Source organism: Lampetra planeri, chromosome 46 (genome assembly GCF_965212315.1).
Source record: "Lampetra planeri chromosome 46, kcLamPlan1.2.h2, whole genome shotgun sequence".
Taxonomy (NCBI): Eukaryota; Metazoa; Chordata; class Hyperoartia; order Petromyzontiformes; family Petromyzontidae; genus Lampetra; species Lampetra planeri.
Window position 1 is genome coordinate 8,081,593 of NC_136152.1, and position 26,160 is coordinate 8,107,752.

A 26,160-nucleotide genomic window follows, 5' to 3' on the forward strand; every position below is an offset into this window, starting at 1 on the left:
AATCTGCCTCTGTAGCCTCAGAATCACAAATCACTCTTTAATTCCCTAAAAACAGTAACTTGCAGCGCCTCAGCTGTCACCATCCTTAAGGGAAAGAACGGTGATCTGATCTTTAACCCCCGGGTACTGGTCTGCAGGTTTTCAGAGCATTTCTATGATGTCTTGGGGGAGGGGAATTCTGTCGGCCGAGACAACATCATGGGGCAAGGAGGGAGATGACCCTTTTGGGGCTACAGATGTAGCCACCACCCTTTCTGAGTAGTTGGCTGAGGTGCCATCTGTGGAGGAAGCAGAAGGGGCAATTCAGAGTCTGAGACCCGGAAAAGCGTCGGACATAGATTATCTCCCAAGCAAAATGCTGTGGGAGGATGGCGTCTGTGTGCAGACTGCCCTTCATGACATCATCACAACAGTCTGGACCACAGGATGGGTTCCACAGGATTGAAAGGATGCTCTGGTGGTCCCACTCTTTAAGAAGGGGGGCCGCACAGATTGTAACAACTACAGGGACATCTCCTCCCTCAGTGTGCCGGGAAAGGTCCTGGCAAGGATTATTCAACATCGCCTTGCCAGGCACGCTGAGGAGAGGCTTGCGGAGCCCCAATGTGGTTTTAGACCAGGGTGCTCCTGCATGGATGCCATATTCTCTGTCCTGCTACAACAATAATTCCAACAAGACCTACATCTCTCCTTTATTGACATGGTCAAGGCCTATACTACCATTGTAGTGTTGTAAAGGATGGACTAATACACTTCTTTATGGCACACACTGTTTATTGTCTTAATTACACAGTCCCTAACACACAAGCGGTATACGGTCCCCTTACCCGTTAACCTGAGGAGGTACAGCCTCCTGACCCTGCACAGCTCACACTCACACTTCGCTCCTATTCTAAGGAGGTACAGCCTCCGGACTTGCTGTCTATCTAATCTCCACGCTAGCCTAGCGTCCTCCGGCTTGGACCTAGGGGAGGCACATTGACCCGCCGCTGGCCTGGCGGGTCCCCGACCTCTGGTAGCTCAGGACCTTCGCCCTCACAAGGTCGGGAAGGCTGGGAGCCAGGGTCCTATCCAGGACCTATCTCCCCTGACCACTGGTTACTCTGAGCCCCAGCCCTGACAAGGGCTGGAAGGCTTGGTCCAGGGTCCTATCTGTCTTCGGCCGACTTGGGTCTTCGTGTAGCAGAACTGGCCAAGAGCTCTCAGCGCTCTGGCTTTTATACCTGTTCGTGGTCGGGTTGTCCAATCCCCGGCCACCTTGTGGAACCCTCCGATTGGTCCTTCCCAATCTGGCGTTTGGATCCTACCTCACCCCATTTGACCCTGACCGTTTGATTGAGCGGGAAAACCTTGTTTGCGATCCGCTCTCTCACAGCTTGCGAACAGCGAGTAGTTATCACCACTACACCATCAACAGGTCAGGGCTCTGGGCTGTTCTTCGTGCTTTCGGAGTCCCTGACTCTGCTCACATACATTAAGGGCCTTCATGATGGTGGGGACGCCCGGGTAAAGCTATGTGGCCAGGAGTCAGAGCCTCCATGGAGTGCGACAAGGATGTCCTCTGGCTCCCACATTATTTAACATCATCTTTGACCTTGTAGTTGGAGAAGCTTTCCATGACTGTACCGGAGTAATTTACATCTCATACAGATACAATGAGAGGCTGATCAATGCCCGGGTGAAGTCGATAGATGGCTCCCTATGGGTCAACCATGTTTTGTTTGCTGTTGATCTGGTGATTGCTGCTCACTCAGAGGAGGATTTTGAGGTTCTGCTGCTGAACCTGGAGTATGCCACTAAGAGGTGGGTATTACCATCGGCCCCACCAAAATTAAGGACATGCCTGGGTATCTTGTATCTCCAAACACTCTACCCCTCAACTCCCCATTGGTGATTGAGTTGTTGTGGAGAGAGTGGAGAGTTTTAAATACCTGGGCAGTGTGCTTATGACCAACTCTGGTTTGACAGCAAAGGTATCACTCCGAATAAGTCGGGTGGTATTATCTTTTCATCGTCAGCATAACGCTGTTTGGAAGCTAGCTGGTCTGTCGCTCCACATGAAGCTTCGGATCAATATCAGCCACAGTCATGCCCTCCCTTTATGTTTGTGAAACCTGGATTCTTCCAATAGATCATCTGCACTGGTTTAAAACATTCAGGCTGCCCTGTCTACGATCCATCCTGGGTTTAACCAGGCTTGATTGTGTGCCCAGCCACCGCATGATGCCCAAGCAGCTTCTGTTTGGCCGGATAGAGAGGGCTAAACAGGCATGACACGGGCTGGAAAAGACATAGACTGATGTGTTACAGTAAGATGTGGCGCTGAGTGGACTTGCCAAAGACCGGTACCAGCGGTGTCAAGATCGGGTTCTATGGAGGAGGCTCGTGAAGAACGCGACTGGGCAGTTGGAGGCAGTCGCCCGCCCAACAACAATGGAGGGCAGAGAAGCGTCACTCACAACAACGAGCAGAGTGCCGGGCGGCTAAAATAGAACAAGTTGGCATAGTAGGGGGCACAGGTGGTGCATCTGCTAGTCATCTCAGTCGGTCAACCCATGGCAACTGGGTCTGTCCTGTGACCTCCTGCCAGCGAGCCTTTGACACTATACATGGCCTCAAAGTGCACCTGACCTGGCACACACACCGTGGAGGCATCACCGCCACTTAGTGCCAAATGGCGGGTGATGTTGTGTATGTGTGTGCGTGCGTGTGTGCGTCTCTACGTGTGTGTTTGCGCGCGCGTCTGTGTGTGTGCGTGCGCGTGTGTGTGCATGCGTAAGCGCGGGAGCATTCGCTCGCTTGACGTCATTTACATTTCTGAGCACTGTAATCATTCTTTGCCAGCACGCCCGTTGCCAGTCTTGGAGCACCCAAAGACTGCTTGACATTGACTGTCCCTTCTCGGCGACTTAGACGTGTCGCTTCACAGAGAACTCGTCCCTTCTACAGACGTCCCTCTCGTTGCGCAATCAGCGCCGGTCCACGTCTTGGCCCCGCAAGAGCCCACCGCTCCACAGCCTCCATCGCGTTCCTGATCCGGACGGTGACTGTAGTAAGCAGGTCTGAGGTGGTTCATTATTCCTCCATTCACATTCGCCATCGGACTCCCGTCGCTCAGACGGAAATCATTCACAAAGATCGTAGCGAACTGAAGAATGGAAATGTTAGGGGCCGTCCAACCATGTGGTGTAACCCCAGGCCGTGTCCTCGGCTTACACCACATTTTGACGGAAACGAAGCAGTCATCCAAGCAATCACAAGCACAAGGCCTCGTTACAAAATGTCTATAAATCATCCCAACCATGTACAGAGAGTGCAGGAAATGAGTGGCACGGAGTTGGAGGCCAGGATATTTGCCCTCCTCTCAGTTGTTTTGCTCGCACCAAAACTGTGGAGAGAGACGATAATTTACAAACGCAGCGTTGTTGAGGCTTAAGCATAAACAGCGAGAGAGAGAGCGAGAGAATCTGTCATCTCACACATGCCGATGACGCAGTCCTGAATAACAAATGGAGGTATCGCCATAAAACAAGCCACGTAAAACTTGTTTTCTGAGAAACTAAATAATTGTTGGACGCCACTGAAAATCGCAGTGGGACACGGGTGCACCGCCTCGTCCGTAACGAGCATTACCCTCAGAGAGCTGTACACGTGCACACATTCACAGAGACCTGTACACGTGCACACATTCACGGAGACCTGTACACGTGCACACATTCACGGAGACCTGTACACGTGCACACATTCACAGAGACCTGTACACGTGCACACATTCACAGAGACCTGTACACGTGCACACATTCACAGAGAGCTGTACACGTGCACACATTCACGAAGACCTGTACACGTGCACACATTCGCAGAGAGCTGTACACGTGCATACATTCACAGAGAACTGTACACGTGCACACATTCGCAGAGAGCTGTACACGTGCACACATTCACAGAGAGCTGTACACGTGCACACATTCACGATGCGTTCATGTTCCCTCGAGTTTCTCCAAAGGCCCGGTTCAGATTGTCACAAAACTCGTTTCTGTCACCACTCTGCTAAAGTAAGGAACTCTCTTCCGGGAACCGCAAGTGGTTGATGATAACAACAAGGTGATGCTCTACGTAGTCGTGTACCTAGAAAGTTAATTATTTATGTGCTATGAAGAAGGTCCATTGCCCAAAACATCGCCTATATGGTTTATTTTTATTTTAAGGCCACGGCGCTATTGATGAACGTATACATATACACATATACCTCGGGCAATTGTTGAAAGTAGAATGGGTTAAAGACTGAAATAAAGTGGGAAACGAGCAGCTGGGACACTTGTGGAAAACTGAATTTTAATGAAACCAGAATACCAATGTGTGTGGAGGAAAGTTTGCAGTCAGTAACACATAATCTGCTGTTACATTAATCAGAAATACGATCATTGGCAGAGACAAACAAAATCTGAACAGAAGCGGGGAGCGATGAATGCCTGGAATTTACACTGAGAGATGGAAAAGGGAGAACGTGGATCTGAAAACGAATGAAAATGAAGGACATAGTTTGTACTGTTAGGGAAAGTGAGTGGAATCGGGCACGACACGTTGGGGCCAGAGAGCGTCTGCCTGGTGACAACGCCGTAGCAACCGCAAGGAGGACCCCCACCGTGGAGATGGAGCAATGAGAGCAGTGCACGAGAGCGATAGATTGCGACTTGCCCAGCAGCGGATAAACGGACGCTACCACCGCCACTGGCACTACTGCCGCTGATGATGATGAACTCGTGACCGGCTGCTGTGCCCTCGAAAGCCGCATTGCGTCAGCAGGCGTGGGATTAAACGCAGAAGTCAACGGGGAGAAACAATCCCCTCAGATGACATTTGCTGTACCCTACATTGGTTTCGTGAAATCCAATTAAATCTCGGACATGTGAGGTCCCACAACAGAGAAATGTGGTCATGCACAGTGACGTGTGGTGTGACTGTCACGGGATGCCACCCGCTGATGTGACGATCATGTCGTGGCGCGTGTGAGGCAGGGCAATCGGAAATGTACCGAGACGCACGCACGTTTGTGCTCCTGGGTACCCCTGCGCACACCCTAGAGCAGCGCTTCCCAACCTTCTCAAGTGTGTGGACCCCTTTTCAACAACCTCCAAACATTTTGCCGACCACCACATGCCACTCGTTGTTTTTGATACTCCGTTATATATGGAATTGTTATGTAATGACAAAGAAATAATATGCGCTCGGTAATAATCTAGAATGTACACACCTTAAGTTGCGAAATTCGTATTCATTGCCTCATTTGCGGAGCGTAGCAGTCCATGTGTAATAAAGGACTCGTTCACTGGGTCTGTCTCCGTTGTCCTTTATTTGGGTTCTTTACACTTGTCCCACACGGCCCTCGCTCAGAGCCTCCCCGCTTGGCAGCCCGACAGCTGCCTTCGCTCCCGTAGCCTTCCTCGTTCCTGCAGTCCCACTGCAGGTCCCCTTTGTGCAGTCCTCTGGCTGCTCTCACTGCAGCTCCACCGCTGCTCCCCGTTCCTCCGTGCTCGTCACCGCTGGCCGACGGTGCCGAGTCTTAACTGTGTGTGTGGCGATCTCGCCACTCTCCAACCTCCGCCCTGCGTGGCCTCACTCTGTCTCTATCCCCAACTCTCTCCCGTCCCTTCCGGTATCTCTCCCTTAAGACCTCACCCCTCTCTCTCACGTGACCTAACTCCTCCCCCCGTGACGTCATATCCGCGAGGCCGTTTACGCCCGCATTACACCACCCTCCCCCGTAGAGAAAATCCAGCCGACCTCGGCTGAACAATAACGACAACAAGTAATGCGAGCGAACACAACCATCACACATGCAAGGACAACGAAGCATACAATAAATATAACAATAACAACAAGAACACAACAGTAAAATTCAACGAAATGTAAGGGACTTCGACCGCGTGCGGGTCGCCGGTCCGTCCCGGACGGGCGGCGGCCCTCCTGCAGACCGGAAACGTGACGGGGTTTTAGGAGCGACAGGATGAAGTTCTCCTGTCGCTATTGGAGGCCCGTCAACGTCCCGGTCCTGTATCCCTAAAGGCCCAGCGTCGGGGGTGTCCCGCGATCGTGTCTGCGGCGGGGTCAGAAGGACAGCGGGGCTCGGAGTCCCCGCAGCCGTGGTAGGCACACCCCGAGCAGAGTCCCCTGTCTCCTGCAGTGTCACGGCCGGCTTGTCTGTAAAAGGTACGACAGGCGCTCTTGCAAGGTCAACAGGCACAGGCAAGGGTGAGTCGGCAGCAACAGACCCCGGCAAGGCAACATCAGGATATGACGCATCAGTTCGAGGGGCCACATATGGTTTCAAGCGAGACGTGTGAACGAACCAACGCCGAGATCCAAACCGAACACGCGCAGACTGTGGGTTGGGAACCTCGATGAGGCGAACCGGCCCTTGCCATGGTTTATGTAATTTAGGAGAGGTACCTGGCCGCACCTGTGGGCAATGGAGCCAGGCCATGTCCCCCACCTTCCAGGGGCACTCCCCCTTAGAGCGTCGAGCACACCGCTCGTTCCGGGCCTGGGCTTTGGCCGTAGCCATGCGGGCCCATTCCCGCGCCTCAGTAACACGGCGAACGGTGTCCTGAATGTAATCACTAAGATGCTTAGCAGGTCCCCTCACTCCAGTTCCCAACTGCACATCCATCGGCGGCACGTTTTCGCGACCGTACATAAGGAAAAACGGCGAATATCCCGTAGCCGCATGCGGCGTCATCCGGTATGCCGAAAGTACCCCAGGGATATGTGAATCCCAATCTGATTGTTTTTCACTCACCGTGTGACACAACATGGCGGACAAAGTCCGATTTAGCCATTCGACCATACCATCCGTTTGTGGGTGGTAGGGAGATGTCCGTATCTTTTTAGTTCCAAGAGCCGCACACACTTCCCCCAACAATTTAGAAGAACAATTCCGGCCTTGGTCTGTGAGGAGCCTCTCCGGCGCCCCCTTGTCCATAACGTACCCAAATAGAAAGGCGTCTGTGATAGACGCCGCCGACTGGTCGGGCAATGGCCAGGCCATCGGCCAGCGGGAGAGGTACTCCACCCCAACCAGCAAGTATTTATTACCTTTAGCGGATGGCGGGAAGGGTCCCAAAATATCTAACGCCACCAATTCATTAGCTCGAGACACCTGAATAGACTGTATTGGTGGCACATATGGTTGTTTAGGTGGCTTTCGCCGGGCACAATCGGGACACGCGCGAACGTGACCGACGACATCCGTTATCATGCCGTGCCAAAAGTAATCTCGCTGCAATGTCAATAGGGTCTTCTGCACCCCCAGATGTAAAAGCGTGTCGCAATGCAGAGTCCTAATCAATTCGTACCGCAAGGATGCCGGTACAACCAGACGCCAGCGTTCCTGTAACCCTTCTCTCCACATCAGCAGACCATCGCGGAGAGCGGTTTCCGGCATATCCCCCGGTACCCGGTCCCCCACTCTTCTTCGCAGGCCGATTCCGTAAAGTTACCAATGAATCGTCCAACATTTGTTCCCGAATCCACACAGCCCTTGGAAGATTCAAAATCCCATCAGCCGGTCCCGGCTCCCCTGGAGCTTCAGGCACCTCGACCGCCAACGCAACAGGCTGAGAGGATTGTTGAATCGGCGCACATCTATGCGTCCCAGACGCGCACGCGCAAGGGGATCGCTGCGGCAACCTAGAAAGCGCGTCCGCATTCGCGTGACGCACCCCCTTCCGATGATGAATTTGGAAGGAAAATTCTTGCAGCGTGTACAACCACCGCGCCAACTGTCCGGATGGTTGGTCCATCTTGAGAGCATACTGCAAGGCCGCATGATCCGTGCGTACAATAAACGAACGACCGTAGAGATACGGGCGAAATTGGCGGAGAAAGAAAACAATAGCCAAAAGTTCCCTGCGAGTGACACAGTAGCGGGTTTCTGCAGGAGACAATACCCGGCTACCGTACGCCACCACGCGCTCCACACCACCTTTGGACTGCGACAACACGGCCCCAATGCCCGTGTCACTCGCGTCCGTATCCAGAATGAAGGGGTGATCAAAATCAGGATAATCCAACGTCGGCGCCGTAGCCAATCGATCGCGCAGGCCCTGAAACGCCGCCTCTTCTGGTGGTCCCCAAGCAAATTTCCGTCCTTTACCCGTAAGGAGGTGCAAGGGCCTCGCGATCGTCGCAAAATTCGGAACAAACCTCCGATAATATCAGGCAAACCCAAAAACCGACGTACATCCCCCACCGTGGCCGGGGTTGGCCAGTCACGGACGCACGCTGTCTTGTCTGGATCCGTGGCCACCTCGTCCGCACTGACGATATGCCCCAAATAGCGCACGGACCGTTGCAGTAGGTGACATTTCTTAGGCTTAAATTTCAAATTAGCGGAACGCATCCTGGCGAACACAGCCTCCAACCGCAGTAAATGCTCATCAAATGTGCGGCTGAAGACAATAATATCGTCTAAATATATCAGACATGTCTCCCACTGCAACCCCGTTAATACTAGCTCCATCAACCTTTGAAATGTGGCAGGAGCAGCATTCAACCCCATCGGAAGACAATTAAATTGGAATAACCCCTGCGGCGTACGGAAAGCAGTCTTCTCCTGCGAGGGCTCGTCAAGGGGAAGCTGCCAGAATCCCAAAGAGAGATCTAGCGTCGAAAAGAACTTCGCCCCCGACAAGGCATCGAGGGAGTCGTCCATACGCGGCAGGGGGTACGCATCCGCCACAGACACTTTATTTAATTTCCGAAAATCCACACAAAATCGCAATTTGCCGTCTTTCTTTTTAACCAAAACAACAGGCGCGCCCCATGGGCTGTTAGATGGAGATATTATGTCCGCAGCCAACATGTCATCCACTGCCCCTCGAACCTGATCTCGCTCCGCCGGACTCATCCGATGCGAGTTTAACCGAATAGGGGCAGCGTCCCCTGTGTCAATATGATGGTAAAGCAACGAGGTGCGTCCCAAGTCCAAATCGTCGGAGCTAAACACATCAGAATAACTCAATAATAATTTACGAAGCGCGCAACGTTGTTCCTCGGAGAGGGAAGGATTTTCCCCACACAATTCGGCGATCCAGCAATTATCTGCGGCCCCAGGGCCTGAAACACCACCAACCATGACCTGGCTGCCCCGACAATCCTGTGCCGTAAACGCCGTAGTGGCATTTGCCACAACCGTACCAGCCGGCACACACACATTTTCGGTACTTGCATTAAGCACCTGCAGAAACGGCTGCTGGTCCGGCCGAACAATAGTTTGCGCCCCGACGAGCGCCGATCCGCCCGTTATGGTGGCGGACGGAGACAACAAAACCCCAATTGCACCTTGACGACCAGGCACAGGCTTCCGATATCGCAAAGGGATAAGCATCTGTGAGCCAGGTGGAATGTCAACAGATACCTCGGACAGCGCCTGCACCTGGGCGACCGGAGCAGGCCGCCCCCAGGGCGACGGCAGAAATGTAATTTTACGCCCACCCGGTAATTCAATGCAGTTTTCATTCATTCTGATTAGAATGGGCATCTTGGCCAGAAAATCAGTTCCCAACAAACAAGGAACTGCAAGGGACCTCGAAATTAACACAATTCCCGAGGCCGACACTCCCCCGATAGATATTTTAGCGTCCACCTGGCCCACAATGCCCATGTTACCCCCGTTCGCAGCGACGCAGGAATCGTAAACCGGATGCACGGCCTCTGGTGGGATGCCCAACAGATGGAAAATTACATCCGATATAATGGTTGCGGACGCTCCGGAATCCACTAAAATACGCACGTCCACCCCTTGTATAGAACCAGGTACAGTGGACGAACCAGTAGCGGCCGTGACGACCCGCTGTGCCAATTTACGCCACTGCGTTACCGAGCGACATGGCCCAGTCAATGGCCTCCCGTTATTAACAACACCCGGATCGCACGACAACGGTGATGAGTGAGGTGTCAAGCCTTGCCGGGTATCTGGTGCGCACCGACTTGCCTGTCCTGGAGGATCCTTCCGCGGCGCGTCCGGTGTCGAGGCCTCCTGCTGGGGCGGACCTGGGACACGGGCCCAGCAGTCCCTGGCGTAATGGCCCTTACGATCGCAGCGGAAGCAGTCGACGTCGTTGCGCCGCGCCGCAGGCCCCCCGTCCCGACACTCCCGTGTCGGCGGCGCAGATCGCGGCCCCGGCCTACTGCGGGCCGACCACTGAGCGGAGGCGGCTGTCAGCTCCTGCGGGCCTCCCCCGTCAGGAACGTACACCGCCTTCTTGGGATCCCAACCCACGGCACCTCCTTCGACGATGGGCCCCCCCGTCCATGCCGTGACTTGCTTCCAACGGCGCAGGTTGAACTGGGCATCCAGACATTTAGCGGCCGCCCGGGATGTCAGCTTTTCGTGGCCACACACCGGCATAGGAATCCCCAAATCCCGGGACAGCTCGAGCATCTTACCCAAGATGAGAGGTTCGAGCAGGTCAGGCTCCGTCTCCGGGTATGCGGCCATGGCCAACTCCAATACCGCACCCCTGTATGCCACCGGCGACTCCTCGGGTGCTCGCTGGCGTTGAACAAATCGGCGATGAGCATCATCCGGTGGCTCGTATGCATCTGCCATCTCGTCGAAAACTCCTCTCAATGTTTTCTTCTTCTCGGCCTTTATAGAACGGAAGAATCTCACCGTGTTTGACTGCTGCTCTACGAGGTTATTTGAGGGCCTTGTTTGACCGCTGCTCTATGAGGTTTTTGAGGGCCTTGTTTGACAGCTGCTCTACGAGGTTATTGAGGGCCTTGTTTGACAGCTACTCTACGAGGTTATTTGAGGGCCTTGTTTGACCGCTGCTCTACGAGGTTATTTGAGGGCCTCGTTTGACCGCTGCTCTATGAGGTTTTTGAGGGCCTTGTTTGACAGCTGCTCTATGAGGTTATTGAGGGCCTTGTTTGACCGCTGCTCTACGAGGTTATTGAGGGCCTTGTTGGATCGCTGCTCTACGAGGTTATTGAGGGCCTTGTTGGACCGCTGCTCTACGAGGTTATTTGAGGGCCTTGTTGGACCGTTGCTCTACGAGGTTATTGAGGGCCTTGTTTGATCGCTGCTCTACGAGGTTATTGAGGGCCTTGTTGGATCGCTGCTCTACGAGGTTATTGAGGGCCTTGTTGGACCGCTGCTCTACGAGGTTATTTGAGGGCCTTGTTGGACCGTTGCTCAATGAGGTTATTGAGGGCCTTGTTTGACCACTGCTCTATGCGATTTTTGAGGGCCTTGTTTGACAGCTGCTCTGCGAGGTTTTTGAGGGCCTTGTTTGACCCATGTAGAGCGTGTAAATATAAATGTGTCATTAAACCCACCACCACCTGACACAGCCAATTAGTAAGGTTTATCACGTAAATAAAACATGCCAATTAGTTACTACTTCAGCACACCAGTTGTATGTTGGAGAGTAAACCCACAACGTTTACAATTCGAGCACTGTGACGTTTCTCCGGTAATTACAACCAGCATCATCAGGTGACGGCCAGAGTTGTGGAGAATCCTTCTCCTGTTTCAGTCTTAAAAAGATAAATAAATGTGATGTCATCACTTGTTAGCCAATCAAGTGCGAAGGCCAGAGGGGGAGAGTTAATGAATTCATTTAAATTATAATGGACATCTATTGTTTGGGTTTGTCAGAGTTAATCAACATAATTTACATTATTTATGTACATCTTGCATGTACATTCGCCCGTTTTTCGGCCCAAACATCGCAGTACTGGTTATTATCTTCTCACGGTTAATCAGCATTGACGTATGGTGACCTGTATAGGCATGCAATTAAACAATATATTACTTATAATACGCTTCCAAGCAGCAATCTAAACCTGTAGCTATCAATTTCAATAGATTCTCGAATTAATCTTGGCCAGCGACACGCCTAAGCCCCCTATGAGTGACACGCCTAAACCACGAGTCCCCGGTGCCCAGCGGAGCTGGATCCAGTGTGGAGACAGAGCGATGAGGAGACGGGCTCATGGGTTCACGAGCAGGGAGGGAGGTAGATGGGTTCATGAGCAGGGAGGGAGGTGGATGGGTTCACGTGCAGGAGAAAGATGGACGGGTTCATGCTCGGGGAGGAAGATGCATGGGTTCATGCGCAGGAGAGATGGATGAGTTCATGCTGAGGAAGGAGATGGATTAGTTCATGCGCGGGAGGGAGATGGATTGTAGCGGCACTGGACCGTGAGGGATTGCGACGACATGGGAAGGCAGTGGATAGACCGCGCTTGTGATGCTGAAGGTGATTAATTTGCAATGACTAAGCACAACCATTCCATGAGTTTTACTTGTATACAGTCCTGCCCCTGCATTTATGTTCTGCGTGCAGTGCAGTAGTGAGTTCCCAATCAACACGCCAATATTGGGCCAACGTTGGCGTGTTGTCGGAACCGTTGGCTCAACGTCCCATGTTTACTGGGTTACGTCTCTTGCACGAAGTCACGAAACTCATGTCTCTGTCGTGTTTGCGCATGAGCGTGTGGTTGCGTGCATTCGTGTATATGGGCGTGCGTTGGCGAGTGTCTGGTGTACGTGCGTGCATTCCATTGGGAATGAAACTAAACAATGATGGGATTTTGTTGATTTTGGAAATGGATCGCTGCTCGAGTTTGGTGTTGTAAAGGTTTGTGTGTGCGTGCGTCAACACCAGTGACGATTATCGTCAACAGCACTTTTCCCTACAGTCTGTTAAGGCTATACGGTGGATCTTTGTGCATGTGTACACGCTGCGGAGGTAAGAGCCGGGTTCAAGTCAAATGGTGCCGTTGTCCTGTCGTGAGGAATGTTGCACGCAACGTGGGCTGCAACGCTCTGCAAACTGGGCAGCACTCGGCCCTGCTAAAGGGAGCTCCCAATTTGACAAAAGCCCTCTATTGAAGTTGTTATTTTTTTTTCTTCCACTCGTGGAACAAGCACAATAAGGTCATTCATTGTGTGGGTAACCTGACCTGCACTCGTTGTGCTTCTGTTTGTGTCGAGCTGTTTTAACCACAGAACTAGACGGTGCTCTGTTTCCAAGGGTACATAACATATTCGCCTTCGTGATTCTCTTCTTATCTTTCATGCTTACACTGTTTACTCCGCTAAAATATTCTTTGGGTCTTTCGGTAAAGTCACGTAGATAGGTTCAAAGAAAATAACAAAAAAATAACAAAAAACTACGACGTTTCGATTACAACACAAGAAATCGTCATCAGGAGGCAAAAGCATATCGCGCATATTTTATTTTTTTAATTCGAAGGCCGAGCAGAAAACTCTTGTGTCTAGATCCCCTGCCAGGCTTCTTGGGCTCGGCTGCCAGGCTACAAGGGAAGGCGGGGTGGGACCCTGGGCCTCCTCGCATCTTCTGCAATCGTTAAAGACAGGGAAGTTCATTTTAGTCGCATGGCTCAGCGTTTGTGCACATTTGTTGCAAAGCAGAAACGATGGCATGGCAAAGTTTAACGTGGGACGGTGAGCAACATATGAAGAGAAACAAATTAACGTGCGGGGAAGTTGCACCTTCATAAAAGATGCAGTAATGAATAATAATAATCATGATGCTGAGCTGTCTTTGACAGAGCCGCCCTCTACCACGCTGAGGTAACTTGGCCCAGCTGTGGCACGTTCGCCGCTCATTGCAGAGATTGGCGATTTGAATCCAGCTGGTGCCCTAATTAATCCCGCGAGTCTACGCACCGTCCGCTTCACAGTGGACACTTACAGATGTCGTGACACTTTTACGGGAGTAGGTCTTTGTGTGCCAACGTCATGATCCATAATTGCCAATTTAGAAAAAACTACCCGCAAATGATTCCATTGAGATTATTTATAAGGGTGTAACCCCCCTATTGACAGGCGCCGGTTCCTGGCTGCCTCCAGCTGGCCTGCGACTTCCTGCCCTAATGATCCGATAGACCGAATGGGCTCCATCTCATTCGTAACCTCCCTCATGTTCTGATGTGATCTCAACTGAGTAACATCAATGCTTTGATGCCTGCCCGCCGGGGTGGATTTGCTGACCATGTGTACAAGTCCAAATGCAGCTCAGACCCCAAGGTTCGTGCAGCCACAGCAGGGTGCAGTGGGTGGGGACCGGTGTGGCCGGACTGTGTGCCCGGGCAGCCCGCGTGCTGCGCTGCCGGGAATCGGCACGGCCGGTGTGTGTGTGTGTGTGCGCGCGCATGCAAGTGTGTGTTAGCGTGCTGCGCTACTCACACGGCGACCCGAGTTCAATTCCCGCTCACGACCACTAACATTTGCGAATATGTTAACTGTCCTGGGCCTCCCCTAGGTCGACTCGGCCTCAATTGAGTACCTGGTGTAATGTGTAAACATCGCCTCTAGGCAGACAAAGGCGGTTCATCGGTGCTACTCGCTAAAAGCACTTGCCCCTACGGTCTATTAAGGCTATACCGGGGGGGGGGGGGGGGTCTGTTTCTTTGTGTTTGTGTGCGCCTGAGCGGTGTCCTGGTGCCGCATGATTCCCCGGCCCGCGATGCTCCCCTTGCGTGCGTGTGCGTGCGTGTGTGTGTGCGTGCGTGTACGCGTGCGTGTGGGTGCGTGCGCGTGTGTGTGTGTGCGTGTGTGCGTGTGTGTGCGTGCGTGTGTGTGCGTGTGTGTGTGTGCGTGTGTGTGCGCGTGTGCGTGTGTGTGTGTGAACTTGGGGTGCGGCAGGGATGTCCTCTGGCTCCCACATTATTTAACATCTATTTTGACCGCGTAGTTCGTGAAGCCTTCAATAGCTGTACTGGGGGAATTTCAGTTTGGTACAGATATAATGGGAGGCTGATCGACGCCCGGGTGCGATCAAGGGATGGCTCCCTATTAGTCAACCACGTTATGTATGCCGATGATTTGGTAATAGCTGCTCATTCAGAAGAGGAGTTGGAGACGCTGCTGAGACTGGAGCGTGCCACTAAGAGGTGGGGCCTTACCATCAGCCCCACCAAAACTAAGCACCTACCTGGGTATTTTGTACCATCGGACACTCCACCCCCACAACTCCCAATCGGTGATGGGGCAGTTGTGGAGAGAGTGGAGAGTTTCCCATACCTGGGCAGTGTGCTTATGACCGGCTCCAGTTTAACAGCAGAGGTCTCACTCCGAATCAGTCGAGAGGCAATATCTTTTCATCGGTTGCGTAACGCTTTGTGGAAGCTACCTGGTCTGTCGCTCCGCACGAAGCTTCAGGTCTTCTCGGCCACGGTCATTCCCTCCCTTCTCTACGCTTGCGAAACGTGGACCCCCCTAATGGAGCATCTTCGCCGGTTGGAAACATTTAGGCTGGCCTGCCTACGATCCATCCTGGGTTAAACCAGGCTGGATTGTGTGAGGAGCTCACAAATTCTTGAAAGATCTGGGCAAAGTCCCATCGGTGAGCTCCTCTGGCAGGCAAGGCTGCGTTGGCTGGGTCATGTAGCCCACATGCCCAGCCACCGCATGCCTAACCAGCTTTTGTTCGGCCGGATCGAGGGGGCTAAACGGGCGCGGCACGGGCTAAAGAAGAGATGGAGTGATGTGGTACAGGAGGACGTGGAGCTGAGTGGACTTGCCGATGACTGGTACCAGCGGTGTCAAGATCGGCCTCTGTGGAGGAGGCTCGTGAAGGACGCTACTGGGCAGTTGGAGGCAGTCGCCCTCCAACAACAACGGAGGGCGGAGGAGCGACGCTCACAACAACGAGCGGAGCGCCGGGTGGCTAAAGCACAGCAAGTTGGCACAGTAGGGGGCACAGGTGGTGCATCAGCCAGTCATCTCGGTCATCTCGGTCAGTCGACCCGTGGCACCTGCTGGGTCTGCCCCATGACCTCCTGCCAGCGGGCGTTCGACACTTCACATGGCCTCAAGGTGCACATGGCCTGGCACAAGCGTCGTGGTGACGTCACCGCCACTTAGTGGCGAATGGCGGTTGTTGTTGTGTGTGACGGTATTGTATCCCTGCCACGTTTCAAGACGATTCCCACTCCGTGTCTTGTAGTAGTGACCGGGTCACTCTTGCAAACGAGGCTCTATCCTGGTCTCCTGAGTTCTCGACTGCTTAAATAAAATCGGCCTGTTAACTTGAGTTTTAATGGGCAGTTGGACTTATCATATAAATATTAATAATGTTACTGATGAATACATGAATCTCTACTTCATCTTCTTTCATACGTGATATTTTAATCTTCGTAACCAATTTGATAACCAAGTTATTTGCGTGATTTTGGCCGAGTGTACAACGCTGGTTTTCCACGTCGTGTTGTTCTGCTTCCCCATTTGGGGGGCACGCGTCTCCTCACAGAGCGAGGCTTTCAGTCCCACACGGCCGCTCGTGGCAATAATATTCTGCGGCGCCCCCTGCTTGCGGCTCCGCACTCAAGCTGTGACCTGGCCACCCCTCCTGACGCCATGCCTCCCGCACGGTTGTCCTCCCCTCGGTCAACGCAGGGAAGCACTCGGAGTGCCCGCGCTGTGCCTCCAGGCTCCGGTGCGGGGCTCGCGTGATACCACCTGTGTTGAGTGAGCATGCGTGAGGCTTGGAAGTCACGCGGATATGAATATGATTTAATAATGACAAAAAAAAAGGTTTTAACCTTTCTGAAATAAATGCAGGAGGTGTTAAGATGTACGCCAGAAAGGATGAAGCCTTTTTATCATTCAATATCTGGATACTGGTAAAAAGGTCCCATCGATGTCAGTGTTTACCCCGAGCTGTTAATGCATTGGCGTTTGCATTGTCCTTGTACTGTTCACCTTTTGGCAACCTTCGGCCTATAGGACTCGTGGCGGTGCGACAAAACCAACAAAGCGGCTGTCTGGTGTAGGCCAATCAGTTTGAAGGACAGTGCTAGAAAATCTCGTCTTATCCTAACGTCATTTGTATAGCGCCTTATCAAAGGAGCCTTACGGAGAATTGAGAATGGTACATGTGAATGTAATCGGGTAGATGAGGTGAATAAATCACGAGAGAAAACAATGGGGGCGAATCTGTGATGCGTGAATTCGGTGAAAGCGAAATTGATGACAGTAAATGATGATGAATGGATTGACTGAATGGGGAATGAGTGGGAGCCATGTAATGAGAACATGAAGAGGAAACAGTGACGATGGTGGTTACGAGGGGGGGAGATTAAGGGGGGTCGTGGGGTGAGCCAGGGAACAAGAAGTGAGTTTTGAGTGAGGAGCGGAAACGAGAGAGTGAAGGTGACTGCTTAATCTAGAGGGGGGGGGAAGTTTGATCCAGTGAAGGGGGGAGCGAAAGTGCGGATTGAGCACTCGGAGAAGGAGGAACAGAGAGAGGACAGCAAAGATTGTGAACGCATCAAAGCATTTTGTTTGCATTCTTTACCACGAGTCGATGTGGTTGTTACAGACTGTTGATGCCTTGTAGTAGGTGTCTGTCTGGTGTTTGAATATCTTATCTCTTCCTGTATTTATGCCAGAAAGGGTAAAGCCTTTTTTATAATTGAATATATTGATACTGCCAAAAGGGTCCTTAAAATATTAGTATCATTGTTTTGGTTGTTTTATATAACGTAGCAAAACGCCACACAATTTGTGACGTGCAAAGTTGTTGCACGGAGGCATGAGAAACCACGGGCATTAAAAAGTGTTTATACACGTGGGAGGAAACCGGAGTGCCCGGAGAAAACCCCACACCTGCACGATGGGGTAACACTCATTCTCTGCACGGAAGGAAATGAGATGCACCTTCAACTCTGAATGCCGATGCTTATACATAACAAACTTCACAAGACGTGGTGGTGGTGGCTTCCGACATTGTGATCCGGCTAACGTAGGAACCCTTCGTGTGTGTGTGCGCGTGTGTAGGCATGGCGACGATCTCATCGTCACCCCGTTTGCCCAGGTGAGTGCAGTGTGGCACAACCTGCGTGGTCGTCCCGCGTGAGGCCCAGGCAATAACTGAGTGCGGTTGGTTCTCCGCACCATCGTCCCTGTAGGCGCAGGGTGATCGTCACACGGCGAGGTGCTGCGGCTGTGTTTTACCGACGCAGCCTGCACTCGTTTCACAGTAGGAGGGGCGCGATGTTGCTGCTCTGTCTGTGATCCCAACTGAGCAATTTTTTTCCTGGAAAATTTTAACCGTGATGCCTGGGATCTTTGATGTCCACTGCGAAGCATTCGGCTTGTGGTACTTGGCGGCTAATGCAACCTCGCAGTGTCAACCAGGGTGGCCTGCCAGAATTAAACCACGACCCTCTGCAAAGAGCGTCAAACGCGCTGCCGTTGGGCCCGCCGCATCACTGCCCCGAACGATCCCCCACGAGCGCTCCGTGCACCGCTCTCACAGCTCAGCCCCTGGGTTCACGTCCTAGACTCTTGACTCGCCCACCCACGTTTAGATTGGCTGTCACCTGGTTGCTATCGCAATTGTTCCATTGAAATGTTCATTGTAATTTCATACGTTTGTGTGTGCCGGGTGGAGGGGGGGCGCACGGGGTCTTATGCTGGCTGCGAAAAAATCAAAGTGTCGCGCAAACCCGGCTGTGCCGTGACCACAAAACGGCCGCGGTGCGTTTCGGTGAACGTAGCCAAAAATCAAACCCTGGATGTTGGAGACGGAGGGCATGCCGAGGCATACGCGCGTGCGACCCGTTGCGTGGGAGCGGACGCCCGCTCGCGACGCCGCGGTCTCGGACCGAACGCTTTTCCAACAACTGAGGCTCGGTGGCTTGGGGCGAGGCCGGCCGCGCGGTCAGAGTCCCGGCGTGCGGGGCAGACGACCGCAGAGTCGACCTGTGACCCTGAAGACGAGGCCAACGTTTTGAACGACGATCGATTGACCGTCGTCGGTGATGACGATGCAATCGCGTGATGCCGGAGTTTTGTAGCGATGCAGGTGACGGTAGTGACGTTAGAGGTTGAGGACCTCGCGGTTGATGACACCGAGTAACAGCGCTGTTGATGCGCTCGACGACAACGCGGCTATAAGTGGTGAGAGAACGGCGGTGATGGTGAGCGTCACCGCTGGCGGTGAGAAGCATGACTGCTCGTGGCGATGGAAGAGAAACTACGGTGTGATGGTGATGGCGATGCAGTAAACAATGTGTTTTTATGACGGTGGTGGTGATCCAGGTGCTGGCCAGCCTGCGCAGCGTCCGCAACAACTTCTCGGCCCTCACAAACCTGCAGGGAGCACCCAGCCGGTGAGTGTCACTACCCTTCCCCTCCTCCCAGTCCTCTCTGCCCCTCCATCCCTCCACATCTCATCTGAACCTGGGGACGACCTTGAGAGACAAGGACGGCACTTTTAACGTTTGCTCCCAAATTGAATGACAAGCCTCCCAGACGCAGAGTCCCGAGCACTCTGCTGGAAGGAGCCGGCCTCCTCGTGGCATCGCGCCCGCGCCGGTGACCAGTCACGCGCCGCCACCGCCGTTGGACGCTCTTTCTCGGTGGAAGTGCACGAGAGCCGTGGGCCAGTCGCGAGTCGCAACAAAAATGCGAGCAAAAAATATAAATAAACATTTGTGGTCCCTCCCTCTCTCGCTCGCTGTTCCTTCCCTGGCCGCCGCGTCATTCCGACTGCAGCGGTTGCTTTTTGCTTGTTGCGTGGACGCTGTGGACGCGCTCATAAAATAACTGGGGTGAAGTTAAAAATAAATTCCAAATTCCACGGGATGCGACGATGGGAGATGCGCTGCCTACGCCCACCTCACTTCCTTACCGAACTCGGCTTCTCACGGTGCCCAATACTGGGACCGGGATGGCAACAGTGGTGGCGCTCGCGAATCACAGCGAGAAGCTCCTGGATTCCATTCCTGACTTAGTCATCTTCCTGTGTGTGTGTTTCTATGTTCTCCCCCTGTTCTGCATGGGCTTCCTCCAGGTTTTCCGGGTTCTACCCATAGCTTATTTAGGGGTAGGGAACGTCCGGCCCGCGGGCCATATAAGGCCCGCAAAATCATTTCATCTTGCGCTGCCAAGGCAACCGCACGACTCGAAATTCAATCAATCTTGGAGCTTTTTTCATAGCAACATAAATGTAATTTTGTATGGCACGCGAATGATGTTATAAATATCCAAATGGCCCTTGGCAGTAAAAAGGTACCCCACCCCTGGCTTAAATAATCACACTTATTTTGGTCTTTCGGTGAAGCCAAGTATGGCCAATACCAATGTAACTGCTGAAAAGTTATCTGCAAATTACTCAATTAGGATGACACGCAGCAGCATCGCCCCCGACTGCAATGACTCGGCAGGACCCTCCTGAATAAGAGTATTGAGACTCGGTGAGTTTTTTTCTGGGTAAGCAAGCGCTGTAATAATAATAATAATCGTAATACAATGGGAACTGAAGTTTAAAGGTAAAAGAGAGAGGTGCTCGGAGAGGTGGGAGATGATGATCCTGTCGAAGATTTCCCAAGGGAAGCGAAGTTCGAGATGGGGCAGAAGTTGGCAGCGTTGTGTGGGTGCGGTGCGCACCTGCGGTGCCCCGGGCGGGGTTAACGGCAGCAGTGCCGAGGGCCAGGGGAGCAGCTCCAGCGGAGACGCTGACCACCCCATCGTGTCGAGTGCCGCGTTGTTGACCGAACGTTTGTGTCTCCCTCTCTCCCCACTCCATCTGCTGGGCGACAGCCGGTCTCCAGCTGGGAATCAGACCTCCTATCCCCGGGCAGCCCCTTCCGGTAATAACAAAGCACAGCTACTCACTCATACAACGCAACGCAGAGACCAATACCAACACCCGCCAATCGCCACTAAGCGATGGTGACATCACCACGGCGCCTGTGCCAGGCCAGGTGCACTTTGAGGCCACGTGAAGTGTCGAAGGCTCGTTGACAGGAGGTCGCGGTACATACCCAAGTGCTGTGTGTTGGCTGACTGAGATGGCACACAGATGCACCAGCTGTGTTCCCTGCTGTGTCAATTTGCTGCATTTTTGCACATGAACCCAGCCACACACACTCATTCACACACCCTCACAACCCAGAGACACACAGCTACACACACTCATTCACACACCCTCACAACCCAGAGACACACAGCTACACACACTCATTGACACAACCCTCACAACCCAGATACACACAGCCACACACACTCATTCACACACCCTCACAACCCACAGACACACAGCTACACACACACTCATTCACACACCATCACAACCCAGAGACACACAGCTACACACACACTCATTCACACACCCTCACAACCCAGAGACACACAGCTACACACACTCATTCACACAACCCTCACAACCCAGATACACACAGCCACACACACTCATTCACACACCCTCACAACCCACAGACACACAGCTACACACACACTCATTCACACACCCTCACAACCCAGAGACACACAGCTACACACACTCATTCACACAACCCTCACAACCCAGATACACACAGCCACACACACTCATTCACACACCCTCACAACCCACAGACACACAGCTACACACACACTCATTCACACACCCTCACAACCCAGAGACACACAGCTACACACACTCATTCACACAACCCTCACAACCCAGATACACACAGCCACACACACTCATTCACACACCCTCACAACCCACAGACACACAGCTACACACACACTCATTCACACACCCTCACAACCCAGAGACACACAGCTACACACACTCATTCACACAACCCTCACAACCCAGATACACACAGCCACACACACTCATTCACACACCCTCACAACCCACAGACACACAGCTACACACACACTCATTCACACACCCTCACAACCCAGAGACACACAGCTACACACACTCATTCACACAACCCTCACAACCCAGATACACACAGCCACACACACTCATTCACACACCCTCACAACCCACAGACACACAGCTACACACACACTCATTCACACACCCTCACAACCCAGAGACACACAGCTACACACACTCATTCACACAACCCTCACAACCCAGATACACACAGCCACACACACTCATTCACACACCCTCACAACCCACAGACACACAGCCACACACACTCATTCACACACCCTCACAACCCAGAGACACACAGCTACACACACACATGCACACACACACGCTCACCCTCGCTGCTCATCATTTGACACACACAGTGACCTGACACACACAGTGACACACACAGTGACACACACAGTGACCTGACACACACAGTGACCCGACACACACAGTGACACACACAGTGACCCGACACACACAGTGACAAGCACAGTGACCCGACATGCACAGTGACCTGACACACACAGTGACACACACAGTGACCTGACACGCACAGTGACCTGACACGCACGGTGACCGGACGTGTGTGGTCGCGTGCGACGTCACCGGTGGGCACAGTCACCGGCCCCGTGCGGTGTTGTGACGCACGCGCGGTGTTGTGACGCACTCGGTCGACCCCCGAGGGGGAGGGTCCGGCAGCCGTGGAGGTGGGGGGGTCCGGAGGGGATGGGGGGACGGCCGCGAGGCGTCGTTGCCCCGGGAGTCTCTGCGCCCCCTTCGGACGTTAGGGGGCGGTGGCGACACAGCTCGGGAGCATTCGCTCGGAATCCCACCGCGACGCTCACCCGGCCGCTTGCTGTGGCTTCTAAAGCCACCTCTTCCTTGAGAGAGAGAGGGACTCGGTGGGCTCTTGCCTGGATATAAAGGTTTTATTGCATGCATCTGCTTCATCGGATCTGCTCTTTGAGGCTCGTGTCTTCACGTGGAGTCCTGACGGGAATACAGTGTGTGTTACGCACTCGGCTCTGTATCGTGGGCATTTTCACCGGATGATAGGCATCCTAAACGTCACTTGGTTTGGCATGGCAACTCGTGGCGACCTACGGCTCTTCAGTGCGCTCTTATGAGTATTTTTATTTATGTTTGTTTACCTGGGAAAGCCTCACCTTGAGTCTCGAGATTTGTTTTCAGAAGAGTCCTGCCAAGTTTTTGCAGTAGGTGAGGGTGGACGATGTTGCTGAGCAATTTTGTCAATATTGGGATGTGTGTTTAGCTATGGGAGGAGGAAACCGGAGAACCGGAAGGAAACCCACACAGAACAGTGGGGAGAATATTCAAACTCCGCACACACAACGGCACCCAAGTCAGGGATCAAACCCAGGTGCTTTTCAGTGTGAGGTGCGAGTGTTGCCACCCACTCCACCACCCTGTGGGTAACAGTGGCAGTCGCCCTGCACGCGCTCAATCTCAACGCACGTCCCAGACGCTCGGCAGGGCTGAGCCTGGTCGGCACTCGCCTTGCGAAGGATGCGACCGGATATGTTTCCGATGGTTGACTGGGGGTTTTGAGACCGAGCCTTGATTGCGGAAGCAGAGAGCACTGGTGTATCCAGTGAATTGAAAACACTGATGACTCTGCTCTCACCGTATGCGTGGCCACATTGGCACCGAACCTCCCAGTCCCAGCCTCGCGCCGATGTTGAATGTGATGCTCTGCCACTGCCTCTCGGGTCGCCAGAGGCTGCTCTCCCGTGTGGAGACACGTGAGCCCCTAACGCCCCCGAGTCACGACAGTCTCCACGTACGTCTCCGTGTGCCGCGAGACCTCCGCACCCGCTCCGCTCTCTCCTCGGTCGCCACGGTCAATAGCGTAAATGTTTCCTCTCGGAGAACGTAAAACGGGAATAAATGGATTCACACACGCACACGAAGGAACGAGGCGCATGCGTAAACGCTTCTGGCCCGGCCTGTGAGACGTTTTCACTCCAGCTGGACCTGCACGCGAGTTATTTACGCCGTCGTCCCTGCGTCACGAGCTCCCACAACCCTGGCACTTCGCTCAACGTACCGGACTCACACTCCAGGGGTCGCCGACTCCATTCCATCTCCCGGCGCAGAAGTTGAAACGACGTGGCCGGTCGTAATTACCGGCAAAACGTCACGGTACTAAAATTGTAAACTTTGTCCGTTTCCTCTCCAGCACACCGGTCTGCTGAAGTAGTTGCTCATTGGCACGTTTTCTTTACGTGACAAACCTTACTGATCGACTGTGTCGGGTGGTGGGGGGATTAACGACACATTTATAGTCACGCGATGTCACCCAAAAACACCTCTTATGGATGTGGGGAAGTTTCTCAAAGCACCCAGCCCCCCAGCCCGGCCTTACCCCCAGCCCGCCCCCCCGGCAGCAGTGTGAGTGGGCTGAGCACTGTGAGTCGATGGCCAGGTTGCGTGTACTGGGTAGCTGGCAACCGGCTGAACGAGAGCATCCATGGAACAAATCAAAATTAACTTAAAACCAACAATTGTGGTTGTCGCCTGGAGATGCGACAGCGCCCCTTGCAGACAGAAGCGGCGGTAGCGTGACGGTGGCCACGCGTGCCATGTCTGCGTGTTTATGGAATTCGGCTCGGGAGATTGCAGGCTTAGTGGTTGGTGGTCCAGGAAACATGAGTTTGATTCCTGGCTGATATCTACACCTGACTGTGACCCTCGTGTAGGCCACCTCGGAGTCACCACCGCCAGGGCGTGTGAACATGAGCCTCGCACGTGACGTCTCGAACACGCACGCAGACTCGCGCACACACCGTAATCACACGCACTGGGATGCGTGAGACACAAACACACCAGGTTAAGTGGCGTAAGCGGTGGAGTGGTGGCATAGTGGTTAGCGCACTGCACTAAGAACCAGTCACGGCTAACGTCAGTGGCGAGTGATAAAGGATCCGGTGGCACTGTGTTGTTGCTCTGGGATTGTTTCTGAAATTGGTCCCAAGGCCAACTCAGCCTACAAATGGGTACCTCCTGAAATGGTATTGGGGACCAAGATAATTGAGCACGGTTCTTGACTATACAGTCTCCATACAGCTCAACGGAATTGTTGTTCTGTGTCCAGGGTGTTGTGTTTGGCTAGGCGTGAGTGATTCTGCGGTGTCCCGCCCACCACCGCACCGGTGCAGTGTGCCGCTCACTGCCGCACCGGTGCAGTGTGCCGCTCACTGCCGCACCAGTGCAATGGACAGTGCTGTACGTGCGGCAACCCGGAATCCGGGTGTTTACCGGAATCCGTGTGTTTACCGTTTTCTTATTGCGGTCACCGGTATTGCAACAAAAATCTTTTTGAACCACCCTGGTTTGTGATAGAGTTTGGGGTGTTGGATGAGTGGTTTAGCGAACTGCGCTAAAAAAAACCTGACAATCGGAGTTCACTTCCTGACCACGGACTCCATCAGCGACGATTATCTGACCTGGCCCTGGACCTTTCCTTGCTCAAGCTGAGCCTTATATGAGTAGTACCTGGTGCACTGGGGAGACAAAAGCAGCTGGGCATGGTGCTTGCCATACCCCACCACCCCCTGTTGCACGATTCCGGTTTTAATAAGTCCTCGCTAACAGCACTGTACGGCTGTAGAAAAGGGGTGGGGGGGGAGTTAGTATTTGTGTGAATGTACAGTGTGTTGCAGTCAGTGGCTGTGTTGGCGTGTGAGTGTACGTGTAAGGGTGCCTCGTATTCGCGGTTGGTTATCAGCGCTGCAGAACTCCCCACTTCCGAGCTGGCGGATGAACCGCACGCGCGCGAATGTGTGAGCGCCCGCGCAAACGTGGGCAGCGCTGACATATTTGCTTGAGAGCTGACCACCGCACTCGGATTTTTTACCCAGATTCGCCTCCTGTTTGTTCTTTTGTTCTCAGAATCTGAGCCTTCCTGGGATACACAAAGCCGAGAATGAGTGCCTTCGTTACTGCCAGTTCTCATTTCCCCACGCCTCTGAGATGAGAATGAGAGTAGCTTTTGTAAGATGAGGAGTCTGTGCAAATTGTGGGTTAGGCCATGTAACAAATCTGACCCCAAAAAAATTAAGTATGAATCATGATACTGGCTGCGAAAGCCAGCGCGTTGTGTTTAGCATCTAGTATACTTGATCCGAGACTTATTTTCGTTCTATTGCTTTTTAATAATATTAATAACATATACGACTTCAACAACAAATTGCCAGATCAATTTCTGTTTTTAATTAACCTGCCTTCATAAAGGAGATTTTAGTTCAGGGAGAGATCCGGACTGCTTCCATCTGAGAGCTGGTAGAGGCCTGTCCATGTGCGCATGACAGTCCCCAGGGGCCCATGCAACCAAACCCCTAGACCTCGTTTGAAGCGGCGAGACCCCCGCATCCATCGCAGGGAGAGAGCAGGCGCGTCGCGCACCTCTGATTATCATCGTTGGCTACGTACGGTGCAAAAGAAGTTC

At 53.0% G+C, this 26,160-nt stretch overlaps 1 protein-coding gene across 3 annotated transcripts in view; it reads left to right on the forward strand.

Annotated features, from left to right (window-relative positions):
* Nucleotides 1-26,160, forward strand: part of LOC144733389 (3',5'-cyclic-AMP phosphodiesterase 4C-like) — a 125,798-nt gene that overhangs the window by 71,023 nt on the left and 28,615 nt on the right. For 2 of the 3 annotated variants that reach the window (XM_078615289.1, XM_078615288.1), the window contains exons 3-5: nucleotides 17,819-17,855; nucleotides 19,085-19,155; nucleotides 20,588-20,637. In XM_078615289.1, the coding sequence (XP_078471415.1) occupies nucleotides 17,819-17,855; nucleotides 19,085-19,155; nucleotides 20,588-20,637 (158 nt within the window). The remainder of the gene's footprint in view (nucleotides 1-17,818; nucleotides 17,856-19,084; nucleotides 19,156-20,587; nucleotides 20,638-26,160) is intronic. The other variant, XM_078615291.1, reaches the window with a different exon arrangement.